Genomic DNA, 16,650 nt, shown 5'->3' with positions numbered 1-16,650 from the left:
AAAAGACGTTCAGAAGACGTCTGGCAGGGAGGTCCATAGTGAAAAAGACGTTTTAAAGACGTTTTTATCATAGAAACTTCTTTTTTGGCAGGGTATGAGTTAATACTGTATCTCTCTTCCTTTCAGTCCTAGGGAGAGTGTGTCTCCCCCAGCCTCCAATGGCCTTTCCTGCTGTACCCTAATCCATTAGCACAGACTACTTCCACCCTTGAGAACTATTCCCAGGTTGGTGTGTGCATTTGTGTGTGTGTGTGTGTGTGTGTGTGTAGAGGGAAAAAAAGGAAGGGGCCTAGTATACACACCTGGGGCACTTATTCCAACAAAGTATATGTGTATATTTAAGTGGTTATGGGTCTAGACCTGCGTAGACCTATTGTGTTTTTGTTGTATATGGGGGCTTGGTGAGTGTTTTGAGTAAAAGTTCATGCACGTGCGTACTGTATATGCATGAGTGCACTGATTTAAGTGTGTGTCTGCATGCTCGCGTGCCATCCCCTTCCCCTGACATCACTCATTAACTATCAACCCTCATCTTTATCACATACCTTCAAGATTCCGTCTCAGCACAGATGGAAGAGACCGATGGCCTGCGATTCAAGCTCTTTGACGACTCTGCGTCCCTGGCCCCCTCCACAGCTGAGTCCATCAACCTGGAAGGTCAGTTGTTTGTAATAATGATCTGGGATGAGGGCCTGTTGAAAGGTCCCTGCTGTACCTCTTATCATAACAGCCTGTCAACCCAGAGCTGCAATCCCTGGTTGATGAGACTAGCTTAAGTGCTTTTGACTAGAGTCAGACCGATGGATTTCGGGGTCCAGTCCCAATTGTGGAGAGTCCTAGATCAACTTTTGTGTTTTGTCAAAAAGTGCAACATTTTCTATTCAATTTGAAGAACTTACATTTGATTAAGCTTTCCATTATGAGAGCATTTAACTAATGAGCTCAAATTAAGAACATTATACACTGTCAATATTGTGAAAAGAACATATAACTTTAATTATACAAAGAACAAGCAAACTATAAAAAAATAGCCTATTCATTATTGAGCTTTATTTTTGTTTAACCAATTCAGACCAACAGTCACTGAACTTTATTTTACTACTTAAGCCAGAATCTTTGAGAAACTACCTGGTTCCCGTTTCCCCCCCCCCCATTCTGAATTCCCATAGACTTTTTTCATATCGTGTCATATAAGAACTGTGTTCCAAACATAAACAAATGGTCTCAGCGGTTTGAACCATATGGATATGAAGAATCAACTGATGGTGAGAAAATAATGTTACTGTCGCCGAATTAGTTACATTTTCACCAGAAACAGACTGTATCAAATATTAGTGACTGACTATCATAAACCATACTCTACAATATCGTGGAGACCGTTTGTTTATTTTTGGACCACAATGCTTATGAGACGATATTAAGATGACTTCATGTTATTCTCCATAGAGAAAATATTTCCGCGAACCGGGGGATGAGCGAGCGACGACGTCATGACTTTGTTACTCTATTAACTTAAAGTAGTGTGCAGCTGTATGACTGTCTTTCTACTAATTATCCAGATGGCCAATATTCAATGTTGCGTGATGAGCTGGAGGGTGATGCTCAACACTTAGAGGCAGACTCCTGGAGCGTGGCTGTGGACCAGAGCTACCTTAAAGCCCTCGACAAACAGGCTGTTAAAAGACAGGATGTCATCTACGGTAGGTACACGGCTCAGTTTATATCAGGGGTCTTCAACGTTTTCAGGCCAAGGACCCCTTAGTTGAGAGAGAGATGAAGCAGGGACCCCCACAACCTTTTCATAGATTCCATATAGTTTCATTGCTTGACAGCACGATCATCAGTGTATTTTGGATTTGTCAATTTGTGTTTTCAGATACGTATTTAACCACTTGAACTGTCAATACGTAACTTGACATCTGTATTCTGTACTTAATCTGCTCTTTTTCCCCTCTACACCAAACGTCTTTGCCGAAAATAGCCGATCTACAAGCTCACGCCTCGCAGCCAACCCCATATTCATTCATACTGTACTGTGTCATTATTTATCTCCCTGACGCTTTCAGTCCCATAGTTATGACTGCCAAAGACGTTTTTTTCTTTTTTTTTTACGCTAGATGGTGCTGTTTGCTAACCTATGAGTCACCATTTGTTTCGGGGATTCTGTGGACCACGTGGAGCCACTTGGATCACATGACCACAAAAAGAAAACAGCTGATCAAGTCAACAGGGGCCGGGGAGAAACTTGCATACCATACATTCCATTTGCATGTGTCACTGAAGCAGACTCCACTCCGCTCCGCTCCGTCTAACTCTGCATTGTATTATCACTATCGGACCAATTTCTTTTCCCAATTTCAAGAGAGCCAGTCTTTTTTACCACCCGTGGGCAGATTGAGGTGACGCATAGTATTCTATTATTTTTCACAGTTAGTGAAAAATCATAGATAGACGATATTTAAACTCTGGCGGTAAATTAGGCACTCAGACACAATACAATTATGATATACCACGGGCTCTTGTGTGGTATTAATGTTCCAATGGCATTTGACAATGCAGGGATATTATTGCTTGTATGATATTATCATTTCCATCTGTGGAGTCTCACATAGCTAGACCATCAGAGTTCTACACCCAGCAAGAGCCGCTGATACAAACGACCTACGGCCTGGTCGCGACTTAGGCCACGACTTGGAGGTCGTAGGTCCCGGTTCTGGAGGTTTTGCGCGATCTCGGTCGTAATTCAGCGACCTGGGAAGTCCGCGATCGAAACTCTACGCTTGCTAAGGGAAGGGACGCGAGTTTAGAAACTCTACGCTTGCTAAGGGAAGGAGCGCCGCGATCGAAACTCTACGCTTGCTAAGGGAAGGGACGCGAGTTTAGAAACTCTACGCTTGCTAAGGGAAGGAGCGCTCGTTTTCAACAGCGTCGGCAGGTTAGCTACTCAGTGTCGGCAGGTTAGGGTTAGGGTTAGGGTTAGGGTTAGGGTTAGGGTTAGAGTTGGGGTTAGGGTTAAGGTTAGGGTTAGAGTTAGAGTTGGGGTTAGGGTTAAGGATAGGTTTTGGTGCACCTCGCGCGGTCCAAGTGACTACAATGGAGCGCTTCCTACCTCCGGTTCAGCCAATCACAAGCTTCAAAAGGTTGAATAGCGCTGCTGCTCTAGAATATTCTGCAAAAAGACGGCCCGGGGACGACCGAGGTGGCGCAACCACGGCCGGGGGTCGCGAAACTAGACCGGCCGCGACCTAACAAGTATGTACCGCGAACTACGACCTCCAGAACCGGGACCTACGACCTCCAGGTCGTGGCCTAGGTCGCGACCAGGCCGTAGGTCGTTCGTATCAGCGGCTGTCTCTCGAAAATCTAAATTCAATATCTGGGCTGGAACGGCAGCAAGAACCACCGCTTCTAAAACCCTCAGCCACTCGGCTTTAAAAACACGTTCTAGCACCGTCCCGATATGAAGGACTGCCCTAGTCTTTGCGGCAATGTGAGGACTAGCGTCTGTCTGTCACTCTCATTGAGCAAGCTGTTAGACAGCAAGTCCCTCTAGCTAAGTGTTCCCTCAGACAATGAACCGCCATGCTGTAATGATGCAATGTAGAAAGGAAGAGGATTAGAGCAACAATTACAGTAAAGTGCATAATAACTGCATGCTAAAGCAGAATTGACAGTGCCTGCTGTTGTGGTGATGGATAATGACTTCATGACATCAGACAGACACTTAGGACAACCACACCTATGCTCTAACAATGACCTCCATGATAGCTGCAATTCCTTTTTTTCCGAGCCATTTGTGTTTACAGCAGTGCCCTGGGGGAGGGGAGTAGTTGTGTGAGTTATGTGCATCTATGATACTGTTCATGTGCACTTGTGCAGTCTTCCATTGCTGGCCACCAAGCAATTTCACTGGAACAGTTTGCAGGGTTCCCACGGTCATGAAATTCCTGGAAATATTTTGAAATTAGAAAAATATTTTCCAGTACTGGAAATGTTTTGGAATTGATCAAGGGTCCTGTTACACCATAAATCGATTTTGAGGGTTCCCTGCCATGAATTTCTTACCTTTTGACGTGGGCACGTGCGTGTCCATAGTGCACAAAACGCATGCATGCCATGGTCCGTTTGCGGCGTGCACGCTTTATTTTTGCTATACTGCCTTTTTTGGGGCATTGCACATAAGTAAGAGACTCGTTATTGTGCTGAATGATCGTTATATAGTCCTGGAAATTGGGTTAAATATTCTGGAAAGGTTTTGGAAAAGTTTTGGAAATTCATTGGTACAAATGTGTGGGAACCCTGAGTTTGGTTTTAGGTGCTTTACTCAACTGCACCACAACACAAAAAGAGACCAGAAATCATGGGGTGCACCATTCATGACACTAAGGCCTCGTTTAGACGGCAACGCTCTGTAGAGAAAACGGCGAGGTCCCGGGACATCGCTGTTGCGTTTTCAATTTTATCCAGCATTCATATGTGCATGGCATGTCCATAGAGGTCGCTAGGTGGCAGAGACAGCCTATCTGGCAGTGTGTGACATCATGTCCGCTCTACTTCCTTCCTTGTCACAGCATTTGTTTACATAATCACCATGGTAGCGCAAAGGCTTCACTGCGCTTCGCTGCTGTCGGCTTTGCAGCGTCAGTCATTACATCACACGTTTTGCGGTTTCCCTGTAACTCGCCCGTTTAGATGGAAACGCAAGGAGGATCGTTTCACAGAATTTCACAAAGAAATCCGGATTTACTATCTTCCGTTTTTAACCCCCGGAAATGCTGTTGTCGTCTGAGCGGAAGGCATATCTGACTTTTCATTTTGCGGAATCTTCTTTGCAAAAACAGTGTAAACGAGCCCTCATACGGAGTGTACAGTATATATATGTCATAGTATATTAGAGAAACAGCACATTCGAGACGCGGAGCACTCGTGGTGCGGCACGGGGCGGAGCAAGCGGTCGCCACAACAACGTACTCCAGGCGGTGCGCCGCTCTATTGTCCACGACACTGCGAGCGGCTACCGAAGCCCCCCTGTATCCACGAAGCCCAAACGAGTTACGAGGCCCCCCTGGGTCCACGAAGCCCCAAGCGGCGCGAAGGCCAGCGGACCTTGGTCCTGCTCTTCGCCCCCGGGCGAAGAGCGGGCCAGGGCCGCGCGGCCGGCGGAGCGCCGCGCGAGTTACGAAGCCGTGGTGAATGCAATCGTTATATTTATGCCCAGGCCGTAAGGCCTGGGCAAGCGCACGTTAAACGCCCTGTCCAAGTGACTACAATGGAGCTAATGGCTAGGCTAGGCTAGGCTAGGCTAGGCTAGTAAATAAAGAGTAAACACTTCCGGTCTGCGGCGAGTTCAAAGCGTGACGTAACTCTCTTATATACACTCTGGTGAATGGCAGAGCAGTGGCTGACGTCGCCATCTGGTGGTGATTAGTGTGTGGTGAACGTCAAAACGAGTGCTCCTTGACAACTTTTACTGGTTTCTTGAACATACTGTAACATATACACATACAAACAAAAACAGCCAGGTGCCCATTATTTGAAAAAGCTGTCATGACAAGAATATCGTCACTGTCAGGCAGAAACCTTGTATCTCCAGGTTTCAAATTTGTACCTTGCTTCATCAGACAAGGCCGTCGCACAAAAGTAGTGAAAACAGACGATCTACAAGCACACAACGCCTCGCGGGTGTGCTTGTAGATCGTCTGTTTTCATGATTTTATGATTAAAACGAACGGTTTTGGACATCTCCCTCTGTTTCCCCCCAGAGCTGATGCAGACGGAGATGCACCACGTGCGAACCCTCAAGATCCTGTTCTACGTCTACATGTCCGAGATGAAGGAGACCCTGCAGATGGACAAGGACAAGCTGGAGCGCCTCTTCCCCGTGGTAGAGCACCTGCTGGCGCTACACCAGCAATTCCTGGCCAGCCTCAAGCGGCGGCGCAAGGAAGCCCAGGACCAAGACCCTGTCAGCCCTGCCAACAACTACAACTACCAGATCACACAGCTGGCCGATATACTCATCTCTCAGGTAGGAAATGCTACGGTTGTGCTAAAAATTATTCAACCCTCTCTACAAATTTGGTTTATTGGCTAAATTCACAAACTGACAACTGAATCAAATAAATAAATCATACAAGAACAATGTAAATAGCTCAACTTTCACACCCCTTTCACTTTCAATTATTCAACTCTTAATTACTCCTGAAAACCTCTGTAATCAACTGCAATCGACAAATCAAGGGCTTAAACAGTTTGCGTCAGATGTGTATTCTGGCCTAACTAGAATTTTGTTGACTTGTTGACTGTGATTAGAGCAGTTAGAAACATGGCTAAGGAATGGTCAGAAAAGTTCAGAGAGGATGTTATTGCTTTGTACAAAAAATTAAAAGGTTATAAAACAATTGCAAAGGCACTGAATGTTCCAAAAAGTACAGTTTTGAGCATTGTAAACAAGTTCTAAGTCGAAGGAAGTGGCTACACTAATTAACAAATTTGTCAGAGAAGGTTGAATAATTTCGAGCACAACTGTATATCTCTCACAATTTACAATTTAGGCCAGGGTTCTTCAACGTTTTCAGGCCAAGGACCCCTTAGTTGAGAAAGAGATGAAGCAGGGACCCCCACCACCTTTTCATAGATTCCATAGTTTCACTGTTTTGACAGCACAATCATCAGTGTATTTTGGATTCATGTAAATTTGTGTTTTCAGATATTTAACCACTTGAACCGTCAATACTTAATACCTTGACCTTTCACTCTGTCTGCTCTTTTTTCCCCTCTAAACCAAACCTCTTTGCCGAAAATAGCCGATCTACAAGCTCACAACGCCTCGCAGCTTGTAGATCTGCTATTTTTGGCGACATTTCTCAGAATATGAACACTATGGTTCAAGTGGTTAATATAAAAAAGGAGAAAAAAGTTTCTGATTTCAGATTTGGAGGACCCCCTGTAGTAACTTTGAGGACCCCCTAGGGGTCCCAGACCCCCTGTTGAAGACCCTTGATTCAGACATCAAGGGTCTCTTAATTGAGAGTGAACAACAATAAGCAAGGTAACATCAACATCAATACATCAAATGCATAGAAATGGTCATCTAAAGTAACAGTAAAAGTGAGAGATCGGAGGTCAATATCAGTTGGTTTGCAAATACCTTACTGTACATACTACATACTGTATGTAACATTAGGCTAACATTCAATTCACAATATCAACATTACCCATCGCCCGAGTCCATTTACCTTTGCAAATGAATACAAAGAACATGACTTGAGGAACCAGTCAGACAGGGTGAAGAGAGGGATCAAATCAAGTGTTGCTTGCTGTAGATTTGTGGTTACTGTGCATTAGTAATCACATTGCCATGCACACATAGGTGCCGCTTAACAATGCAGTTGTGGCTGTTTGCGAGGAAGCCAATTTTATGCAGTGTTTTGGTATTCGGTATGGGACGTATACTAGTAGCTTCTGACCGTCAGCTGTGAGTGACAGAGATGGAGAGAGAGACAGACTCAGACAGATACAAGTGCATCCAAACATTTGTTTTCAATGAGGACAGAACCAGCTGAATTTCTTGCTCCATTTGTACAGGAGGAAGGGACAGAGCCCACTAACTCCTCCATGGGTTTGTCATATTCTTGGCAAAGAGTAAACTTTCCCCCAAAATGTAACTATCCCTTTACCCTTGTCCTGTCCGATTATCATCATCATACATTCTTTTCTGTCATACATTCACTTTTTCACATTTCACTCTGTGAGGCAGTGGTAAAATAAAATTATGGCAAAGCTATGAATATGAATCTATAATGTTTTTTTTTTTCAGTATACAATGTCTGTATAGTGTTTAAATGGTTGATATTTTTGGAGCGGTGCTAGCACAAGCTCCCTGTACGTCGTTTTGTGTGTCCAGGCTAGTCTGAGAAATTGTCTTAGTCAGTCTGAGAAATTGTCTTAGTCAGAACGGGATCTAGCTGCGCATGCGCGCCTCACACACACACACACACACACACACACACACACACACACCACGTTCGTTCAGTTCGAACAGGATCTACGCATGCGCACGCACACACGCACACACGCGCACACACACACACACACACACACACACACACACACACACACACACACACACACACACACACACACCGTCGCGATAAAAACAAAGGTTAACGGCAGCGAGAGGGAGACGGGGGGAGAGGAGGGAGAGAGACAGAGAGAGAGAGAATCGTATTTCAGAGAGAGAGAGAGAGCTGCAAGCTCACAACGCCTCGCGCAAGACGCACATCGAGGTGTTGTCTGCGTGAAGATCAGCTGTTGTGTGTGTGTGTGTAGTCCGTTAATAACAACTAACAAGCATGGTATGTTGGCGTATCTCGAATCGACCCCCTCTGCTGTCTGCGTCTGCCCGTGATAGCCGCTAGAGTGGAGGCTCACGAAGCATGCAGCCACCGTAGCGAGCCACGGGCAATCAAGAATTGACACATGTCAATATATAAAATAGGTGAAAAAAGTCAGGGACTTTGAACAGTCTATCCAAAATATCTCTGTTCCATCTATTCAGCATGCAGCCACCGTAGCGAGCCACGGGCAATCAAGAATTGACACATGTCAATATATAAATAGGTGAATATATTTATATTTTTTGGAGCTGTGTGAAGCACAGGCTCCCTATACGTGGCTGTGTGGGTCTGTGTGTGTGTCTGTCTGTCTGTCTGTGTGTCTGTGTGTGTGTGTCTGTGTGTATGTAGCCTGAACTTCCTAAACTTCGGCACGCCACTAGTCCCACAGTTTTGCCACCACACACTCGCGCCATATGTCAAATCGACCGGCTTACTCGGGAATCGTGGGCTATTACTTTTCTAAGAGAAAGGTTCTATAGTTTAATTGATATTAATTTATTAGTGAATTAATTTTCCCCATTGACTTATAATGGGAATTGCAAAAACTTACATTCAATTATTTGTCTCTCGCAAACCATAGGGGCTAGAGTTTCAAGACTTGGAGAGGAGGTTCATAATGATTTCAAGGATTAAATAAAAAATAATTGTGTCATTTGGCCGCATGGTGGCGCCATAACACCCCACTTTACGTTTTGGCCTGTAACTCTTGAACCGTAGGTCGGAAAATTAAAAATATTTTTTCCCTGGATTCCTTGGGTCATGACGCATCTCCCCATATAGGCCACGCCCATTTGCGCCATGATAGATTTTCCGCCATCTTGAATTTTCTCCAAAACACACTTTTTGCTCCTTCTCCTACATATTTTCTTCAAATGTCACAAAAATCGGTACACATGATCCACACACACACACACACACACACACACACACAGCTCCACTTCACACGGGTGTGATTTTTTTATACATTTACCTGGAACTGCTCAAATTCACCGCTCCACTTCGAACCGAGGTTTGATTTTTCATAATCAAGTGGGCTCTCTGTATGAGATGAAAAGGGCTAATTAGGAACAGGTGCATCTCTCTGTTCAGATGGTCTGCCCTAACATTAGACCCTGTCCCTGCCAGTGGCTGCCACATCAATGCCAGCTATGAATTTAACATTAAGCTCACCAGTTGCATCATGAATTCTCACGTTTTTGGAGCGGTGGAACTGGAACAGCGCTCCCAATGGATAGCTTTGTGTGTCTCCGTCATGCCCTGTCCCCCTGGCCCGTTCAGCATAAATAGCTGCAATACCGCTTATACACTATTGCGCAGCCTAGACATACCAGTACTGTACGGTACTGACAGACACTGTTGTGCAGCCTAGACACATAGGGTATAGCTGCTCCACTTCAAACCGATTGTTTGATTTTTGAACCCATAGTGACTGACGTGTCCAAAATTGGGACACCGTGATTAAAGTGCTTAATAGTTGAGCTTGAAAATGGTGATAAAATGGCATTAGATATTGGCTTCTACTGCACTAAGCAACCACCCACTGTAGCTTGCCCGCCCCCTCTCTTTCTTATTGTGTTATCCAGCCCACACTGTTCATTACAGGTGCACTCAGGCACTGAGTCTGAAGGAAAGTACAGATGGGGGTGTGTTTTACGGTCTGTCCTCATAGCCCTGGAATGATGCTTTGTCACTGGCATAATTTTAAGAAGGACTTGACTGCCTTCAATGCTGTGGTATATTCCCTGTTAAAGGAAGAAAATTTGTGTCTGTGTTATGTTTCTTTTATTCTGTCAGGGTAAAGTGTCGTGAAAGCCATTGATACTTGAGACATCAGTGGACTCTGTGGCTATTCATAGTGTAGTTTTGGTAATAGTTGTGTGAAATGTATTGCAAAACTCAATTACATATCCATCAAAACTCTGCAGTTGTCAAGATATGACATTTTGAAACTGAAATATGACTGATTATGTAATTTGCCCTTGATTGTGACCTTTACCTTTTTGATCCAATAGTCATTGTGTTCAGATCAGTCTACTGATCATTCCCACCAAATTGCCTGAAATTCCACACATCTGTTATTCTGCTGAGAGACAAACGTAAAGGGACAAACATAACCCTTTACAACTCTGTTATCAACATTTTTGTTTTCATCTGTGTTGTACATTTCAAATGTGATAGTGTTCTCCTGTTCTGGCTTTATGTAGCAAAACAAAAAAAAACTGTGTCATGCAATCTGAAATCTGCCATTTCAGTGGTTCAGAATTCCTAATATGACACCTAGTAGCTGTAATTACGGTAACCCAAAATGAGGAGGACTGAGCTGTTCTAAGTTGTTTTCAGATGAACACTGATATACGGAGCTGTACTGGGAGTTCCAGTGTCTCAGTTTACATGCAGCCAGATAAACCATCAGCCGTTTTCATTTACTCGTAAACGCCACCACACATTAACCTGGCAGTCCTCGATTTCATTGGAGTTTCAATCTAGATATGATTGTCCGGATTGTAAATGAAAATGCTTAATAAATCAATGTATTCATTAATCCACCATGCATGTTGATTACTACAGGAACATGATGTAGTCATAGTGTTTATTAACACATCTGGTGCCAACCCAGAGTTTCCCGAGTTTGAAAAGGTACCACCCCTGTGCCAACCCAGAGTTTCCCAAGTTTGGGCCGTTTTTTCTTTTCTTTTTTTTTCAAAGTTTTTTTTGGACCTCCAGAAATGTATTAGGCATGATCGCGATCGCGAAATTGCATGTTAACCCACATACCAACCCATTCTTTCAAACATGGCAGCCATTTTTGTTTACATCTGAAGAAAACATAATGGCTTATAAATCATGAATGCCTGAACGGATTTCCAAGCGTTTTTTTTTTTGTTTGAAAGCTGTGAACAGTGTGCACACACGTGGTGCATCATCTAGGCATGGGCGTGCACGATCCGTGCACTATAAATTACATGGAAGTCTATGGAGACCATGGCATCGCGGGACATTGAAGAGAAAAAATCACTGCAACTTAAGTGTTAAGTGTCTCTTGGGTGTCTCTTGGGTTAAGTGGAGTGCAGGACTAGGTTAAATGTGTTAAAACCTTTATACAAATCCCATTTATTGTAATAGTTTTCAGGTGACCATGGAGAGAACATGAAGGATTTCTATGGCTTTTTCTGCAGCAAGTACAGTGATGCGACCAGCGTGTATAAAGAACAGCTCCAGAACAACAAGCGGTTCCAGAACCTCATAAGAGTAAGTGCTCTGTACTTGGGTACCCAGTATATACTGTGTATCACGGTTCACAAAATGCATTTGTTCTACATTATGAAACTGTTTTATGAAGTAATCACAGTGAATGGTTGTGGTTTGCTGTGTAGAACAGTGGTTCTCAACCTGTGGGTCGGGAGCCCCAGAGGGGTCCCCAAATTATTTTGGGGGGTCCCCGGATTTTTAGCTAAATGTTAACATTGTTTTCTCACTCAACAGTAAACAAACCAACACACAGTATAAGTGTATAGAGGGAATATGCACATTTCTAAAGTGACAATTTAAGTATTTTTAAGACCTGTAAAATAAACTAACATTGGCCATATTGTCAAATATTTTAGGCAGAAATTGTGAAAATAGCTGATCTACATGCTGTGAGCACGTATATCTGCTATTTTCACAATAGAACTGTGTTAAACTGAATGTATGCCTCGATCAAGTCTTCAATTATGATTATTTTGGGGGTCGCGGCCTGAAAAGGTTTAGGACCACTGGTGTAGAAGATGTGCAGGCCCACTCTAATAACAACATAATTGTTCAAGCCTATAAAAAGTTATATGAATTTAACGTGGATTATTTCTTTTCATGTATTTAACAGAGAATTGGTCAGTCACCCATTGTGAGAAGACAAGGTGTCCCCGATTGTTTTCTTTTGGTGACTCAGCGCATCACAAAATACCCTGTCCTTGTGGAGCGCATTTTACAGAACACTGAAGGTAATTACTGTATAAATGTAAAATATCTGCATTTTAGTTCCTCCCTCTACAGATAATGCCACTGCAACAGTTATGGTTTTACTATCTCCACCAGAGATGGTGGGAGACAAAGCTTATGAAGTGTAACTACTAACCACTGGACCGATCAGCGTTAAACTTTGATTGACTTGATTGAGTCAAAATCTTGCGTCAATTTTGAGTGATTGATTTGAAGCAGGGACACAAAGTCACTGTTTTAACCTCTCTCCAGCCGACACAGAGGAACATGAGTCTCTGGTGACGGCCTTGGATATGATCCGAAACACCATCTCCCAGGTGGACTCCTATGTCAATGACTACAAGAACCTTGTGCGGCTGAATGTGATCAGCCGCAGTCTGGAGCCCAAGTCCCTTGGCCGCCTGAAGGGTGGCAGACTGTTCCGCAGGGAGGACCTGGTCCAGGGAGCTAGAACACTGCTGCACGAGGGCACCATCATTTGGAAAACAACTTCAGGCAAAAACAAAGGTGGGTACTGGGCAGACCCTCCCTGACTGGGGAATTCAATTGACTTCAATGTTGTATATAACATACTGTTTGCCATCCTAATTTATTTTTTAAATAAAGATGGCAAACAACTTAAGTCACGGTAGTAGTCTTTGGCCTTTTTTAAGCATCTTTTGAGTAAGTGCTACTCACCGAATGTGGGGAAGGGTTTATTTTTGTTTGACAGGGAGGAATTTGTATTGAATGAATAGTCCCGGTTATTAATCATAGAAACCAATTCAATAATTTGAATCAATATATTTATTGAGCATACAAATAATATTTGAGCATAGATATCTGACACAGATGTCTGGACAGTGACTGGTGGGGAGTATGACTGGGGCGGTACACCTGTCAAACAGCAAAGCAAGTGTCCTAAGCTTGATCTAGACTTTCAGTATGAGTAGAGACCGTGAAAGCACGGCCTCACAATCCTTCTGGCTTTTGGGGTTTTAAGCGGGAGGTGTCAGTAATGTTACCTTAGGGATAACCGAGACGACCGAGCGTTCATAGCAATGTTGCTTTTTAAGTCCTCTTCCCATCATTATGAAGCAGAATTCACCAAGCGCTGGATTGTTCACCCACTAATAGAGAATGTAAGCTTGTTTTAAACCATTGTGAGAAAGGTTAGTTTTCCCTACTGATGATGTGTTGTTGCAATTGTAATCCAGCTCAGTACGAGAGGAACCGCAGGTTCAGAGTCAGACATTTAGTTCATACATGTGCTTGGCTGAGGAGCCACTGGAGACATCTGTGGGCTCATGACTGAACACCTCTAGCATAATGGTTGTTGAGTGTCAACCCTCGGCTCTGACCTTCTACTGTACGGTTATTAGTCAAACAAACCAAATATATGAACTTGTGTTGACCTCAATAGTTATTAGTCATTTGTGTTGTTATTAGTCATTTGTGTTGTCTTTTTTTGGGAGCCATGGGGTAGAATATCAGCATTAGTTCTAAGGATGTGTTACAACCGTAGCATAAAGCGGAAAAACAGCAAAGCACAACACGGTATTAAATCACACATTATGTGTGATTTAATACTGTGGCTGTGGGATAGAGTAACATTCCCACAAAATGGAGCTTGATATAATTCAACGGCTCAAATTGGGAACCTATAAATCAAACCTATAAATACCACCTATGTTTGAGGTGGTATTATTCACAGCAGGGAAGTCTGCAGTACTGTGTACTTTGCTATAATGTCACTACACAGATTAACAGATATAACAAACACTTCCCCTCAACTTTTTAAGGGCTACCAAAATGTCATTGTGTAGATATTTGAGAAACTTCATGGTACTTCCCTAAGGAAGAGCTGGTATGGAATAGGGCTGCAACTATGGATTATTTTATTGATTACTTTTTCTATTAATAAAATAATAGAGATGCACAAATCGATTATCATTAGTCACTTAGCACTTCACAACTATGTTATGCAAAATCTAGAAGCTCAACGCAGTGTGATGCGACTTGTTGTGAGCTTACAATCGTTTAAATCGATAAGTTCGACAAACTGTTGCACCTCTAGTATTGGCCTGGAATCAGACGAATCCGCCGGTACAAAAAAAGATTTGCCTTTGGCTGATTAGAGTCTGTCCCCACTCAATTGTGAATCCATTTCCTCACCCCGAAGAGTTGGATGACCAAACAGGGCCCAGTATTGGTCTGGTCTAACCAATCGTGTCCAGACTCAGAGAAATGTTTTGTAACGTGCCCCATTGGGGAAAAAAACGTCCATATAGAAGTACCAGACTCATAACCAAGCAGTGATATAGTCTGGCTACTCTATTATGAAAGGTTGATATGATTCTCTCTCCTCTGCTCACAGACATCCATGCTGTGCTGCTGACGGACGTGCTTCTGCTCTTGCAAGAAAAAGATCAGAAGTTTGTATTTGCTGCAGTGAGTTCTCCTAGAGCATCAGTGACTTGCTTGCTTTCACATCTGCTATAACATTTGATCTGCTATTATTTTTAGTGTGTGTGTGTGTGTGTGTGTGTGTGTGTGTGTGTGTGTGTGTGTGTGTGTGTGTGTGTGTGTGTGTGTGTGTGTGTGTGTGTGTGTGTGTGTGTGTGTGTGTGTGTGTGTGTGTGTGTGTGTGTGTGTCACCTAGACATCACAGTAACATGTTTAAGACACTGACTTACTTGTTTTACATGGACTTTTAAGATAAGCCAAGCCAAAACCATGAATCCTGACTGTTGTTATCATTGTCCTCATGGATCTTCTCTCCCACTTGGCGTAGGACAACAAGCCATCTGTGATCTCCCTCCAGAGGCTAATTGTCCGGGAAGTGGCCCATGAAGACAAAGCCATGTTCCTCATCTGCGCCTCCTCACAGCTGCCGGAGATGTATGAGATCCACACCGGCTCCAAGGCAGACCGTGACACCTGGATGAACCTGATCCGAGATGCTGTGGACAGGTAGGCTGGACAGAGGGCTAGGGGAGACAATAGGATGGGTGTTGGCTATAGATAAGTTAGGGTTAAGTGCTCAGGGACACTTCGACACGTTGCTGAGGTTCTGAATCGAACCTGGGGCGTTAGGCTGTCTCTCTAAATATTCAAGATATGGACACCCAGTATTTGTCTCGTAATTCAGATTATATTGAAGCATTTGTGTAAAAATATATATTTGCATTTGAAGAGGGGATTTACATCACTTCTGGCTTGCTACATTGTGGTTCACCCGGTTCTTGTAGACAATAATATTGGTACATTGGTGTGTTCTAGTTGTCCAGAGGGAGAGGAGGAGCTGTTCAGTGAGCAGGAGGCAAGGGCCGCCAGGCTGCGAGAATTCCAGGGTAGGATTTTGGAACTTGACCGTTTGTATCAGATATGAGTAGTCTTCCAGGGTTAAAAGCTTTTGAAAGGATTTCTAGGAATATTTCATATTTGTCTTTCTTCAATCACAATATAACACATGGACCCCCCCCCCCCCCCCTCCTCACAATTGCAACTTTATTTCTCAGAATTCAGATTCCTTTTGAAAAATTCAACAATTCAGTGCTGATATGAATGGTTTTTTTCTTGATAATTCTGACTTTCAATAGTGGAAATGTCCTTTGATAACATGCCTCAGTCACAGTACCATGAGTGTAAACACAATCAAATCTCTCTCCAATCTGTGTGTATTGATTGACGTGCGTCGTGCGTGCATGTGTGTGACTGTGTTTGGTGTTCTTCTCCCAGAGCAACTGTTGATGAGGGACACCCAGATAGTGCAGAGTCTGACAGAAAAACTGCAGCTCTTTGCCACGTGTGGCAAGGCCATCACCGGTCTAGAGACCAACCACACCAGACTGCTGCTACATGGAGATGCCTCCGACCTCCAGCAGGGGGAGATGCTGCTCAAAGGAGCCATCACTGAGGGTAGGTGGAGCAAGACTCACAATAATCTGTTATTATCTGTTGAACTTTCCTGTTAAACTTTTTGCACAGAACTACTTGAACTTTTCTGTCTCTCGCCATCCCTGACTTGTTGGGTCTTGTGTCCACAGTGGAGAACCTGCAGAACCTGCTGATGTCACAGATGAGAGATTGTCACCATCCTCCACAGGAGGACCAGGGCCCTCCACAGGAGGACCAGGGCCATGGAAGCCATCTCAGGAGGGCACAGACCTTTGCAGGGTTTGACAGCAGCCCCTCTCCCAACCAGAGTCACAGTAAGCCTGACTCTCTCCTCTTACTGTCCCATTAGCCTACTGTAGCTGACGCTGTTGACTGGAAGTCTATTTGAAATTAT

At 43.7% G+C, this 16,650-nt stretch overlaps 1 protein-coding gene across 1 annotated transcript in view; it reads left to right on the top strand.

The window, feature by feature from the left end:
• arhgef18a (rho/rac guanine nucleotide exchange factor (GEF) 18a) overlaps window positions 1-16,650 on the top strand; it is a 32,519-nt gene that overhangs the window by 8,118 nt on the left and 7,751 nt on the right. The window contains exons 4-15 of the mRNA XM_080726592.1: window positions 127-225; window positions 553-657; window positions 1,560-1,700; window positions 5,763-6,028; window positions 11,523-11,648; window positions 12,262-12,379; window positions 12,630-12,884; window positions 14,734-14,807; window positions 15,151-15,329; window positions 15,639-15,709; window positions 16,098-16,277; window positions 16,406-16,570. Of these exons, the coding sequence (XP_080582718.1) occupies window positions 570-657; window positions 1,560-1,700; window positions 5,763-6,028; window positions 11,523-11,648; window positions 12,262-12,379; window positions 12,630-12,884; window positions 14,734-14,807; window positions 15,151-15,329; window positions 15,639-15,709; window positions 16,098-16,277; window positions 16,406-16,570 (1,663 nt within the window). The 5' untranslated portion in view covers window positions 127-225; window positions 553-569. The remainder of the gene's footprint in view (window positions 1-126; window positions 226-552; window positions 658-1,559; window positions 1,701-5,762; window positions 6,029-11,522; window positions 11,649-12,261; window positions 12,380-12,629; window positions 12,885-14,733; window positions 14,808-15,150; window positions 15,330-15,638; window positions 15,710-16,097; window positions 16,278-16,405; window positions 16,571-16,650) is intronic.

Source organism: Nannobrachium achirus (genome assembly GCF_963921795.1).
Source record: "Nannobrachium achirus genome assembly, chromosome: 5".
Taxonomy (NCBI): Eukaryota; Metazoa; Chordata; class Actinopteri; order Myctophiformes; family Myctophidae; genus Nannobrachium; species Nannobrachium achirus.
Note: the sequence above shows the minus strand (reverse complement) of the source record. Positions and strands in the feature narration are given on the sequence as shown.